General features: G+C 42.2%; 1 protein-coding gene across 1 annotated transcript in view; it reads left to right on the top strand.

The window, feature by feature from the left end:
• Positions 1 to 12,116, top strand: part of LOC147693328 (extracellular calcium-sensing receptor-like) — an 81,752-nt gene extending 69,636 nt beyond the window's left edge. The window contains exon 4 of the mRNA XM_086935933.1: positions 11,215 to 12,116. Within this exon, the coding sequence (XP_086792059.1) occupies positions 11,215 to 12,116 (902 nt within the window). The remainder of the gene's footprint in view (positions 1 to 11,214) is intronic.
• The last annotated feature ends 2,426 nt before the right edge of the window (positions 12,117 to 14,542 follow it).

Genomic DNA, 14,542 nt, shown 5'->3' with positions numbered 1-14,542 from the left:
GGCTGATCTTTATAAAGTTACTTACATAGCATTGTGGTTTTAGATCCATAAAAGTATGGAGAGTCTTCCAGTCATATTTGCATCGAGACTGGCAAGCCTTTTCCTCTGGTAGTGAGAGCTGTTGTGCGCTAACTTTTGCCAGTCTTTTCAACTCCTGATGGCTAGTGAATAGATCTCAAGCATGATAGACCATGCGTGTTTAGGGCCTGGGAGCTATGATTTTTTTCCAGTTCAGACCAAAGATGATGGCCCAGTTAATCTTCTTTTGCTGACCTGAGTTTGTGCCAACATCTGGGAGAGGTGAGGATCAGCGGCCAGGGTGGCTGACTCCAGAGAATTTTGGCTCACAGTTCGATCCCCAGCGCCGGAGGCAGATCAGTTCAGCATCATGTGACTCTTGGCAATAGCTCACTTAATCTCCCTGACGGCCCCCAGCGCCTTGAGACCCTTACTGGTGATCAGTTCACGCTATATAAATACCGGGTTATAAAGGCTGCCATCTATTCCAGAATCTGTTAAGCAATGTCAAACTCCAGCCTTAACTGGGCTGAGGATGAATGTGAGGGCAGCTGAAAAATTGTTTGATAGATCTTGAGAAGCATTTCATCCAGGATTTTGCTGTCCTGCCCCTTAAGAGCCTCGCTTCCTTAAGCTAAGGTCGGGAGGACCTTTACTTGCTAGCTATAGGATCGGCATAAGCGTAGGATCTTTTAGTTTTGTATCAAGAGACTTAAGGGTGGAGGGCTTGCTATTGTATTTAAAAACATCTACAAATACAACGTAAATGATCTTCCTCATCCCGCCTGTGAAGCTTTGATTTTTTCAATTGCTCTCGCCTCTAACTTTACTTTGTCTGTCACTTTATTGTATCTTCCTCTAAATTATGCAGGACATTGGGACACAACCTATACAGTCTCTCTGACCCCACACATTCTGTAATCAGTTCATTTCACACTGCCTCGGGATCTGAACATCCATCTGGATGCCCCAGTGTGCAGCTTTGGTATCAACTTTATTGAGGACTTAAGAATTTAGAATTTTGCCTTGCACGATGCAGCTCCTACCTATGAGGCTTGTCACATTCTAGACCCAATATTTTCAAATATAGATCATTTGACCTCAGATCCCCCATACCTTTAATCTGGTCAGACCATTTAGCTGTTCCTTTTATTATTTGAACACCAGCCAAACCCATGGATGTGCTGAATAAAACAGCTATCAAGACCAGGGTCTGGTCTCAATTGGAATATTTTGGCATTAAATTATCAGCAAATAACCAGGAGAGTAGAGGAGGGTCTAGGGGGCAATATTTAAAGACCAGTTATACTCCATACCCCTAAGTGCAAACTTTACTGACTAAAGGGAGAACAATGGTCTAGGGAATGTGACAGGAAGAACCTATGTGGGAGCACATGCAGTTCACCAGTTGTACAAGGCTTGTCCCAACCCAGGCTAGAGTAAGGTTTCCATCAACCCACCCATTTGGCGGAGCTTCGTCATTTGGACAACCAAGAGAGAAGCGTCACATACAGACCAGTAGTACATAGGCTACATGTACAAAGGTAATGGACCTCTTGCTCTCTAAATGACTCAGCCTCTATGTTTGTAGCCTGGGTTGGGACAAGCCTTGTACAACTGGTGAACTGCATGTGCTCCCACATAGGTTCTTCCTGTCACATTCCCTAGACCATTGTTCTCCCTTTAGTCAGTAAAGTTAAATTATCAGCTTCTGCACCCTACACCTGTTTTAATGGAGAAGAATGTTCATGATCAGGAACTTATCGACTGCTGCGTTGTAAAATCTCTTGATGCCATTCTGCCTCTTTTCTCCCTCCATTCAGCCAAATCGATCCCACCGGCTCCATGGTTTAATTAATCAGTTCGAGCAGAAAAAAGCACTGTGAGGGACTTTGGAGAAAGTCCTATGCTGAAGATGCTAAATAGAAGAATAAATTAGCAATCACAAACTATGTAGAAGAGCTTTTGCTTCCTTCTGTTTGGATAAAAGTGGCACATAACTGCTCTAAGATTATTTTTAAGGTGGTCAGGGAACTCACTAATCCTTATAATGTCTCTCCTGTCCCTTCGCTCTCCCAGAGTCAATGTGACGAGCTTGCCCAGTTCTTTGGTAAAAAAGTAGCAGACATCCACCTTCAACTGTCTGAGGATGTTAAGAGTAACTCCTTACTTGGGATCTCAGATATTTCTAAACATCCATTGAACCAGCCTCAACAAGAACATAGTGATAGTGTGAGCAGTTCTGATTCGGTGCCCTCTATGCCAGCCTGGCCCACCCTTGAGCTCTCCACTTTTTCCACTATTCTGCAATCCATTATTTCAGACTCCCCATTGGATCCTTTACAATCATCCAACCTCTGGCTTCTAGATCCGATACTTTTACAGATGATTGCGGCTCTCCTGAACACTTCATTATGTGAGGGCATTGCCCCTCAGAGTTGGAAGCATGCTATGATGTTTCAACTCTTAAAAAATACTAATCTGGACGTATCAATCTGGTCGAATTTCAGACCGATCTCTCTTCTACCAGTGCTCTCCAAAATTCTGGAGAAGCATGTTAATGCTCATCTTACATCCTAAGTAGAGACTCAAGTGTTTTTTCATTCTTCTCCGTCAGGCTTAAAGGCAAGACACAGTATTAAATCTGTCCTCCTTGAAGTCACCGAACACCTCAAACAACTCTGGATGAGGGCGGTACAGCTGCGGTTATTTTATTAGACCATAGTGCAGATTTTGATACTGTGTCTCAGTCCATCTTTCTCGAATGCCTATCTTCCTGGGTTTGGAAGGAAAGGCCCTTGCCTGGCTAGCTTCATTTCTTAAGGACTGCACATTTCAAGTCTGTTCAACCAGTGCTTGATCTGAAATCCAATCCTTAACTTCTGGTGTCCACTAGGGCTCTGTGCTAAACCCCCTGCTATTTAATAAGTATGTCCGCCCTTTGGCAGTCATAGTGGAAAGTTGCAGTCTGGCCATTTTATCATACGCAGATGACACACATTATTTTTTCCTTTTCATCTACCCAGGAAAAGGGACCCTCTGACCTTAATCTGGGCCTAAGTCAAGTGATGACGTGGAAGAGTGCTAACTCCCTAAAGCTGTATGGTGATAAGATGGAGGTCCTAATCCTGGGTAAACATCTCCAGCTTTGGGGTCCTCAACATTGGCCCTACTCCCTAGGACTTCTCCTCACTCCATTATCCAAGGTTAAGAACGTTGTCCTTGATAACAAATTAACAATGAAATATCAGGTGTCTAAAGTTACTTCTACCTGTTTCGCTGTGGTAAAATGGGTGAGGAAGAACATTTGGATGATCCTTCAATCTGCCCAGAGGACTGTGATTCAGGCCTTAGTTCCATCTAGACTGGATTATGGCAATGTCTTATACATGTGAATAGACCAGGGATCTATGAGGTCTCTGCAGATGGTGTACAATTTGGAGGCCAGAATGCTGTGCCAGCTTACCAAATACACCTAATTCTCACATCTCTTTCTTGAAAATGTAAGGCTCTTTGTTACATGTTTAAGGCCAAAGCTAGAACAGGGCCACACTACATTCAGGACCAGGTAACATCTTCCATTCCTTCACGTCCCTTGAGATCCTCTAACACTATACCTAGGTTCCATCTGGCCCGGATGGGAGGCTGTTCATTTGCATTGTTAGACCTGTCTCTGATTTTTATTCTGACCCTTTTTTCATGATGCAGTAATTCTAGGACCCTTTGCAATCCACCCAGGATGTAAGGGAGGGCCAGTTTCTGCCAAAGCTTCCCCCTGTCGACCTAATTGTATGCAGACTTGCAGTAAATAAAGCAGAGATAAACTAGTTGGCTGTTGGATTTTGCATGGCCAGATAATAGGGAGAGTGCCATGAGGTCCTTGTATGCTTAGTGAAACCAGTTTGGTTTGGCGGAATGATGTTATTGGTCTAGGTCTAAAGCTGTATCTCTTCTAGTAGCACCCCTATGAAATATTTGACAAGGATGTCAATTATAACTACCAAATGATAATTCACAGGGACCCCTTTGCCTCTGCTCTTGAAGATCGGTGCGAGTATCGAGCCATGCCATGAAGGAGGATTACAGTTCAGCAACAAAAAGGGTGAAAAGAGTGGTGTCAAATGTGCAGCCCAGAATGCTGGATCGTCTTTATAAATAGTGGGTGGTATTCTGCCTGGGCTGTAGCTCTTTGAAATTTGTTTCTGAACTGGAGTAGTAGCATTAGAGCACCAGGATGTTTCATGATCACTGCTCCTGGGATGAGGTGACAGGAATTTGATCCCTCCGAGTAATCTCCCTGTCTGTATGACTGTTCTGGCTGTGCCAACAGGTTGAAGTGGTCATGCATGAATTTTCACCAGATAATAGGTTCAAAATGGGGTAGTAGTGGTCCCTCATGGGAAAATTACTGCACTTCAAATATTACTGTGTTGTTTTTAGTCCAATCCTGTGTGAATATATTTTTAAAGCCAATACTCCTCAGGTTGAGGTGCTATATCGGTTCAGTCACCCAAATATCAGAATATGCCAATTGCACATTAGAAACCTAATGTACTCTAACATACATAAAATTAAACCTTATTCAGAACTCTCTTAAATAAGTAAAATTAACCATCAGGTGTTGGATAGGTTACCAACACAAATATAGTTGATCAAGATATCACTTTTAGTGACACAAATCGGAGGTCAATGACCTCCCTTCTCGAAATGGAGACATAAGAGGCCATCAATTCCTATTCAACTGTTGGTTTATACATTTGTATGTCCAGCATAAATCAGCCTATTCCAGTCAGCATAGATCAACCCTGAGCCGACACTTGTTTAGTCTATTTAAAGTCTTTTTCAAGGCTGGAATGTAAGTATAATACATGTTGTCTTTGTACATACAAAATGATGGTGAGATCAAAACATTAATTTTGCATAATTTCTATCCATTCATTTATAAGCCAAATAACTAGTAATGAGAAAAAGGTGGTGATAAGGAAAAGATAGTGCTATGAATACTCCCATAGAAAGAGAAAGTTGACCAGATCTGGTGTTTTTGTGACCCAAGACTCCACCAAAAGAGAAAAAGTAATAAAAAGGATCATTTGAAAATAGAAGAGATAAACGATTGTCTTAGATAACCACAATTAGTGAAATCCATGCTTCACCTGAATTCATGTCGGAATAGTTTCACACGTGATTCCGCCCACACCACTTGTAAAATCGATATATGCTTATGAACCCACCAGTTCAAAGTAAGACGTCTAGATGTCTCTGGCATTAGGATTCCACCACCCCAACATCATAGATCCACACCCATGAGCAAGTAGATATCTAAAAGTATCTGTAACATTGAAACAGTAATACGTAAATCCACTGGCCTATTGTCTGTTAAGGCCATAGTAAAACTGAGATCCAGGCCAACTTAGATAGTAGTATTGCCAAAATGTCATAAGGAAGTATAATAATTGGGCCTATGTATCAATCAATGTTGACCCAAGATATCTACCAAGACATAATCATGCCAAGTCTATGTACTTGTAAATCAGTTGGCAAATTGGTCCTACATCCCTGTATGATGTCCAAGTTCCAATAACCAATCTGTGGTTTCTACGATAAATCAATGATGCCTTTAACAAGTGAAGAAAATAAAAAAAAAAATTGAGCAAAGACGCATAAATTGCATCCTGTCATGACCCCAAGTTTATCCAATGTGGAAATAGTATCCCACAAACATGTTGATCTTTAATGGCCTCGAAGGTCAATATGTCTATTTTTGCCCGCTTGGCACTGGAAGTTTGGAGGACGTCCCATTTGGGAGATTTCCACACACTCCATTTACAGTCCGGCAAAGGTTGCAGAGTTGTTTGACCTGGTGTCATACAGTAATTTTGGCCAGAAGGAGTTCCATCGCTTCCTTTGATCACTCTTTTTCTCCACCTTTACATTTTGTCTTGCCTCCCTTAGTTTGCATTGTATTATTGGGTACGTTGATGACCTATTAAGGGTTTTCCAAAGCAGGTCAATCCTCCTTTTGGCTCTCTTTCTCAGGTGATTTATTCCCCCTCCTTGTTGGTGGTTTGAGTTTTGTTTATTGGGTTTCTGTATTTTTTTTGTAGGATGGGCTTAGCATGCTGACTTGCAATTTGTTCATTAAACCTTACACAATAGTTGAAAAGCCATGTTTTACGAAAACAGTTCTGTATTTTTCTTAAGATCTGAGGGCAACAAATTCCAAGCTTAGCAGTACAGGTGATGAAGTTCCTGCCCCCAAGTTTGATCTACATTTGGGTACTTCTAAATTTAAAGCAGAAGACAATCTAAGTGATCTACTGGGGGTGTACCATTGGAAGAGTTGTTTAAGGTACTTGGGCCCCACCCCGTGCATCACCTTGAAGGAGATGCAGAGGGCTTTGAAGTATATATGTTTTTAATGGAATGCTAGTGGAACTGAGAGAGGCCCTGAGAAACAGATTAGAACTTGGGAATTCCCAAGAGTAGTCATGCTGCAGCATTCTGAAGAATTTGCAGTTTTTGTGGGCATCTTTTCTGGATTTTGGGCAACAAGGCATTGCAAAAATCTATTTTGGAAATAATCAGAGTGGAGACTACATTTTTCCGCAGCTCGCTTGGGATGAATGTAAGAAGTTTCCTTAAGTGTCTTTAAGCATGAAAAAAGGCAAATAGGTAATAGCGTTGATAGCTCCATCAAAAGAAAGCTTGCTAACAAAGAGCACCCCTAGTTTCTTGGCCTTAGAGACTGGGGTGAGAGGCACTCAAAAATTCTGTGGCCAGAATCCAGGAGACCAAAAAGAAGTATTCCTGCCAAACAGTAGTTCAGTTTGAGCTCACATATGATCAAGGCAGAGTTTTCAAGCAGCATGAGGACAACAGCAGCAGGCAGCAATAGGGTGACCTCCTCATGCCAGATAATTATGGACACTCTCTCCAGCCCTAAACATTCACCTAGACCAGAGGTCTTCAAACTTTTTGATGCAGAGACCCCCCTGTCAACATTTTCAAGCGTAAGGACCCCCTCCTGAAAAAAAATTCTAAACCTCTAGGTTATGAGGAAGGTGAGGACCAAATTATGCGACAGGCTTGACTAAATTGTGTGAGTAGAAAATGTAAATAATGTTCTGTGATGCTGCGTATTTTGGGGTAGCATTGCTTTATTTAGAATGTTTTTAAACACAGTAATACTGAGGAAAGATTTCACCCCATCAGTACCAGTTTATAACCAAAATACAGCAATTAACATGAGAAAGATGTCTAGTGAACCTCTGTGAAGTGCCTCCCAATCCGCAGGAATACGCGCTGCCACATTAGAAGCTCACCTGACCATGGCCGGGAGCAGCAAGGGTGAGTGCATGGTGATCAGTGTGAGTGCATGGTGATCAGTGTGAGTGCATGGTGATCAGTGTAAGTGCAGGGTGAGCGGGTGAATTGTGTGAGTACATGGTGATCGGTGTGAGTGCATGGTGATCAGTGTAAGTGCAGGGTGAGCGGGTGAATTGTGTGAGTAAATGGTGATCGGTGTGAGTGCATGGTGATCGGTGTGAGTGCATGGTGATCAGTGTGAGTGCATGGTGATCGGTGTGAGTGCATGGTGATCAGTGTGAGTGCATGGTGATCAGTGTAAGTGCAGGGTGAGCGGGTGAATAGTGTGAGTGCAGGGTGAGCGGGTGAATAGTGTGAGTGCTTGGTGATCAGTGTGAGTGCATTGTGATCAGTGTGAGTGCATTGTGATCAGTGTGAGTGCATTGTGATCAGTGTGAGTGCATAGTGATCAGTGTGAGTACATGGTGATCAGTGTGAGTGCATGGTGATCGCTATGAGTGCATGGTGATCAGTGTGAGTGCATGGTGATCGCTATGAGTGCATGGTGATCGCTATGAGTACATGGTGATCAGTGTGAGTGCATTGTGATCGTTGGGAGTGCAGGGTGAACGTTAAAGTGAAGGAGAGAATGAGAAGTGAGTAGTCTGAAAGCAGGGTGCATTCCCAAAAACTTGAAGTGTAGGGTTTCAGATAGAAGTTAAATTATTGCTATAATGGCATTAATCAGGGTTCGAGGGTGGAGGAAATAAATAATGTGCTGATCCTGCAGCACATTTCCAGTCTAATGATTAGGGTTACCAGCTCATTATTTTGATGGCCCAGAAATAAGCAGTCACCTACAGCTGTACTTTTTGCACTTATCTGTGAATATTTAGAACAGCAAATATAAATAGAAAGCACTTTTAATTGTGTTCTAGGGATGCCTTAATGATCCATGACTAATATTTAAAGAGAATAAAGACAGAACAGTCACATACCTACTTAATACATACTTTTTTATTTATAACTTAAATTAGTGTCAAGAGTAGGCCTCTGCAGAATCTTTAAACAACACATAGCAGGCATGTTTCTTTTGGCAACCCAACTTTACATTTCTTTTCATTAAATGCATTCTCACACTACAGCAGTAAGTGTAAAAATACAAATATAAGAAATAGGCAGAGTGGGGGCCCAGGGGTACTGGAACCATAAAAAAACGAATATTTAGTAATCAATTAACAAAGGCATGTAAATATGCTAATGGTCTTTAAAGACCTGTGAAAACTCGGGCCAGAGATAAGACTCCAGACACTGCAGAGGCGAGGCCCCAGGAGCGCGAGCTGCACTGAGACACAGGATGGGGGAGGAGGGGGGCTGAAGATCTGGAGGCAGAAGTGACACTGTGAAGGCGCGACCCCCTTTGAATCGTTCCACGGCCCCCCTGGGGGTCGCGCCCCACAGTTTGAAGACCCCTGACCTAGACTGATTGATTACAACACATTGGCTGTTTTTAGTTTTGTTATGACATCTCAGAATAAAGATTGAAACTTAATTGAGACTGTTGACATAGAAACTTTGTATGGTACACATCAACCAAGGGATTTATGACATTACAACGCACGCTTTTACCATGCATACCTTTACAACGTGGTTTTTACAAAGCATGCCTTTACAAAGTATAGTGCTTTGGGGCGCTGGATAGTGAATAGTTTAATTTACTATTCCACCTCCAGTCCCCATGGATAGTAGGGAAGGTGTTGGATAGTAAATTAACCCCTTCCATGCTCATGACAAGGTCAACTCGTCATGGGTTTTACCTGCCCTGTGCTTATGACGAGTTGACCTTGTCATGAATAATGGGATTTTGTAAACAGCAGCACCCAGAGGGAAAACCCCCTAGCAGCCAAGGTGTTAAACCTATTCCCTATCCTAGAGCTCCACCCAGCGCAATGCGTTGTAATGGTTTGCGTTGTAAAAACCGCATTGTAAAGGCACTGCGTGGTAAAAGTTGCGTTGTAAAGGATGTTTCCCCAACCAAGTGTAGTTCAACTTCTTTATTTGGTTACAAGTATGTTAGTCTAATTAGCTCAATGGAAGCCAAACAGGATTACAGCCCCCAGGATGCATTAGACAATCCTGGTCATGACCTGGAGGAAGGGAGTACCTCTAGGCAGGAAACTATCAGTAGCATAAAGGACACTCCTGCATCTCCATGAGAATCGGCGCAAGCTTTGCATTGACTATCCCACAGCCTCAGCAAGGTCTCCACTTTATCAGCTGTGCCCACTGAAGTGAGGCAGTACAAATCATTTAATATACAAAGCACCCCTTTCAATTTAGGTAGAAGTCAGCCACCTTGGCAGAGGCATGAGTGACTACCATTCTTACTTTCATTGTAATTTTACAACCTTGAAAAAGTGAGATTATATACCTGCACCAGGTGTAAAACTGTGGCTTTATATGTTGTAAGAGCTGAAGATTTGTTAAAATCATTTCATGAATTTGGATTTTAAAACTCACAAGATCTTCTTTCATGTATTAGATGCAAACAGCATGATATGGTCATTTTGGATAATGAACTACAACAACAGATTGTAATTGGGAACATTATAAGAATAAGAGCAAATGGGATTGATGTTTACCACATTTATGGAATGTCATGACTGAATATATAGGCCTAATACATTTCTTCTTGTACAAATGAAAATGTGTCTAGTTTGATATAACATTATTAAGTGGGGTGCTCCCCTACAAATTCAATTGGATATTCAAATTAAATAATGATTCCATTATTTTCACTTTAAATACCAGTGTGTAGCTGATATTGGAGTTTTGCACCCAAAGCCTGGACCATATTACCTTCCTACCTAAATGATGTCATAAAAATCATTAATGATGACACTGGGGTACAGATGCTACTTAGAGGTAACCTTGACTTTTCCTGGTAACAGTCAATAATGTTACATTTCCAGAACGGTGGCCTATTGTTCAATACTGGTTCATCTTCAAGTGCAACGAGACAGGTTCTGAAAATGTGAACTCGTTACTGGTAAGTAAAGGACATTTGTGGCTTTGTATTAAAGACGGATACTTAGAGTATTGGTCATTCAGAAACTCTACACCACCTTACTTCAGGCACAAAGCTTTGGCTTTTACTTGCTCTACATGTGTTCTTTATTGATTGCACATTTTAATATATACTGCTTGTCATTCACACTCTTTATTAGGTCTACTACGAATACCTGTCTTTTAAAAAAAAAAACTAAAAATCTGGTAAGACGTTTTCTAAACTGCCTGCAACTGCTAGAGAGCATGTTCTAACTACAATAATAAACATTCTAGATGGCCCTCATTGTAGAGGTGTTTGTCCTTCTGTCTCACCATGTGCTCTCATGTTATGCTCATTGTATTTATCTTTGATGGCAGGCAAGAATCTCATGATAATGCCCTCTCGAACATGCATTATTGAGAAAGAATGCACAAAGGGCCTGATTCTCAAAGGTAAAGTTAGACCAAAAGTCTTACTTAGATCAAAAGTCTAACTTTACTAATTTTCAGTATTCACAAAGATAAGTCACTATGAGTTAATTTAGATTTTTGGTCCAAGTAAGACTTTTGGTCTAACAGTACCTTTGTGAATGCCGAAAAGTAGCAAAGTTAGACTTTTGATCCAAGTTAGACTATTGGTCTAACTTTACCTTTGTGACTAGCTAGAAAGTAGTACAGTTAGACTTTTAGTCTAAGTTAGAATTGTGGTCTTACTTTACCTTTGTGAATTGGGCCCAAATCAATATATGCAGCAGGTGAATATTGTGTGGTAGTGTTTATGCAGAACCATGGAAACAACATTTTCTGATGACAATAAGTAATTTATGGATCTGTTTTTTCCAGATGTACTCAAATGCATAAAATGCCCTGCAGTCCAATGGTCCAATGACAGACATGATCAATGCATAAGGAAAATGATTGAGTTCCTGTCCTATGAAGAGCCTCTTGGACTTACTCTTGCCATAGCTGCCGGAGTAGTGGCCCTGCTGGCTGCCTGCATTTTGTGCATGTTCGTTAAGTACAGAGAAACTCCCATTGTCAAAGCCAGCAACCGTGGGCTCAGTTACTGTCTACTCTTCAGCCTGACACTCTGCTTCCTCTGCTCCTTAATATTCATCGGTCACCCTGAAAAGCTCTCCTGCATGCTTCGGCAGACTGTCTTTGGGATCATTTTTTCAATCAGTGTCTCTTTGGTTCTGGCTAAAACTGTCATTGTTGTTATTGCTTTCAAGGCAGCAAATCCTAATAGCCTTGCAAAACAGTGGTTGGGGTCCAAAACACCAAGTTCCATTGTTGTCTTCTGCTCTCTTGTGCAAGTTCTTCTCTGTGTTTTCTGGTTACTGCGGGCTCCTCCATTTCCAGAATGGAACTTGAAGTCTTATAATGAGAAGATAATCATTGAGTGTAACGAGGGAGACACCATCTTCTTCTACTGCATGCTGGGATACATGGGCCTCCTGGCCACAGTCAGCTTTATTGTGGCTTTTCTCTCAAGGAACCTGCCGGGAAGCTTCAACGAGGCCAAGCTGATCACCTTCAGTATGTTAGTGTTTGTCAGTGTGTGGATCTCCTTCATCCCGGCATATCTGAGCACACGTGGGAAATACACAGTTGCCATAGAGGTGTTTGCCATCCTGTGCTCCAGTGTCGGACTGCTCGGATGTATATTCTTTCCAAAGTGCTATATCATTGTGATGAAACCTGGCAGGAACAACCGACAACATATAATTGGAAAACATTTTTAATAATACATTATAATACATTAAATGAATGAGAACCACTATCATAGTGTTCTGTTGTTCTTAAGGTGTTAGAAAGACTAATCTCCATCTCATGGGTGATAAATATAGAGGAGGTAAAGGATAAAAGCAAATACTTTTTCATCTCAAAGATCATGGGCAGGTCTGTATATAAACCACTCAACAGCAAAATGGTCCTACTCACAAATCAACTACAGTGGGTGATCGCATTTGTGTTTCAGCTCTCAGGTTGCCTTCTTTTGCTGCACCTAATTGATTGTGTTTTCAGTATGTGCCCAGTGTAGTGTGTAAGCATTCATCCCCATATTTGTGCATGCCCCATCTCATTCAGAGGCAGTGTGCATCTCTTTATTCTGATGGTCTGCTTGCACATTACAGTGGTGAGTAGGCAGACATAACAACTCTTACCAGCATAAAGACTCCTGTCATTTGACAACAATGCAAGCCTCCTGTTGGGGACCTATCTTGAGTGCCTACTATCTTGCTCCAAGGCCCTGCTGCCCTTCTATATCTTCTCTAGTAAGGAAGAAAAGAAAAAGAAAAACAACACATATATAATTTTTGTAGTACTGCACCTCCTCTGCGTGGAGAGCCCATTCACAAGGCCTCAAGCAGACCCTGGACATCATTTTTGGTCAATCTGACACTGAAGGATTCCCAACTCCAAGGAATACAAAACTGTTTATCACTCTTCACCCAGTGCTTTTCGAACCAGTTCCATGCCGCCCACCTGGACATACAAAGAAAAAAAGCCATGCCTCTGATCTAGTCATGACATTGCTTCACCATACCATCTGCACGCTTGAGGGAACACAGAAAGTGTCAGCTAAAGTGGAAAATGACTGCTGACTAACAGAAAAGTAATACACATATACTGTGCCAACTCAACACCAAAACACAATACAACATTAGCCAAAAAGAAAATACTATCTCCTGCCCTACATGCCTGGGCCTTACACATGTTCCCACCCAACATCCCACCCAACATCCAAGGCTTGTGACAGCCACACAGGCTCACATACACACTGGTACTTTAAAACCCAGAGGCATAAGTCAGAAGGGAAATCTGCATCTGGTATGCTATCATCTGCCCCAGCTCCCATCCTTATGCAACCTCACCCAAAAAGAAAAACCCCTGATCCCACCACCACACAGCTCAGCATCTCATCCAGGAAGCTTGAAGCTGACCACCTTTGCAATGCCCTGCTGCTGTTCAGGACACAGGCACAAGGCTCATACACTACACACAGACGTGAGACTCTCCTCCCAAGTACAATAGTTGAGTACTGTTGCAGGAATTCTGCTCAGACACAGAACTGTGCACGGAGACTCAGGACCTCAGTGAATTAGGGTGTGCCAAAAACTCACCTTAGTACCCAAAATCCCCTACCAGACTAGCATCAGTGTCTCATTAGCTCTCAGTCCTATAGCAAAGAAACCAATGATTAGACAACCCAGAACACACTACTTAGGATACCTCAGGTAAAGTGGGAAACAAGAACACTCTCATACCAGTCCAAAACAAGGAGTAAAAGGAGACACGAGCGAGTTTGAAATATTTATTTCTAACGCCGTGATCTCAGGTGCAGCATCTTAGCTAATACAAGCAGGCATATTATTAGAAACAAGATTGTCAGCATAGTAACTATTCCATAAAATACAAAGGGAGAAAGCATGTTATAATCCTAAATGGAAACATGTTTAAAATATGCCTATATTTCACCCTCCCTTGCTAGTAGATTATTTTATAACTACAAAAGGTCTCTTAGGCTTAAATAGGCGGCCCCATACCTCTGGTATTAGCAGAAGTGGATCACATTGAGTTCTGCACAAGCTCTCAGCATACAAATGTTCTCCAAGTGTGTGTGATCATGCCTACGCAGTGCATTATTAAACGCGCCAATATCAGAGGTGGCTACAGCTGCATATGTGTTATGGCTAGAACGTGGGCTGATCAGTTAGAACAACCGCTACAGTGTCTAAGACAACCTTGTCGGTCTCGGCACTCACTGTACAGACTAAACTTACGAAGCAGCTTAGAAAGGTGGATCCCACACTCTCTTACGAGACACACATTAGTCGATTAGTGGGCAAGTGCTTTGGAGTCCTAAAGACTCTCAATAAAACCCTGGACCTCCTCCCCTTGGAGGCTCGGCGCACTATGACCCAGGCACTGATTACGTCACGCCTCGACTATGGGAATGTCCTCTTCTTGGGAGCTTCTAGTAAAAGTATAGGACGACACCAGATACTGCAAAACGCTGGAGCTCGCCTAGTACTTAGACTCCCAAGAAGACCCAATTACAGAGCCGCCCTGGAGTCCCTCCACTGGCTCCCAGTGAAAAAAAGAATAATGTACAAAGCCCTCCTAATATGTCATCGGATCCTTTGGCATAAAGCTCCCGGCTATT

Source organism: Lissotriton vulgaris, chromosome 8, assembly GCF_964263255.1.
Source record: "Lissotriton vulgaris chromosome 8, aLisVul1.2, whole genome shotgun sequence".
Taxonomy (NCBI): Eukaryota; Metazoa; Chordata; class Amphibia; order Caudata; family Salamandridae; genus Lissotriton; species Lissotriton vulgaris.
The sequence above is the reverse complement of the archived record's forward strand: the minus strand, read 5'-3'. Positions and strand labels throughout refer to the sequence as shown.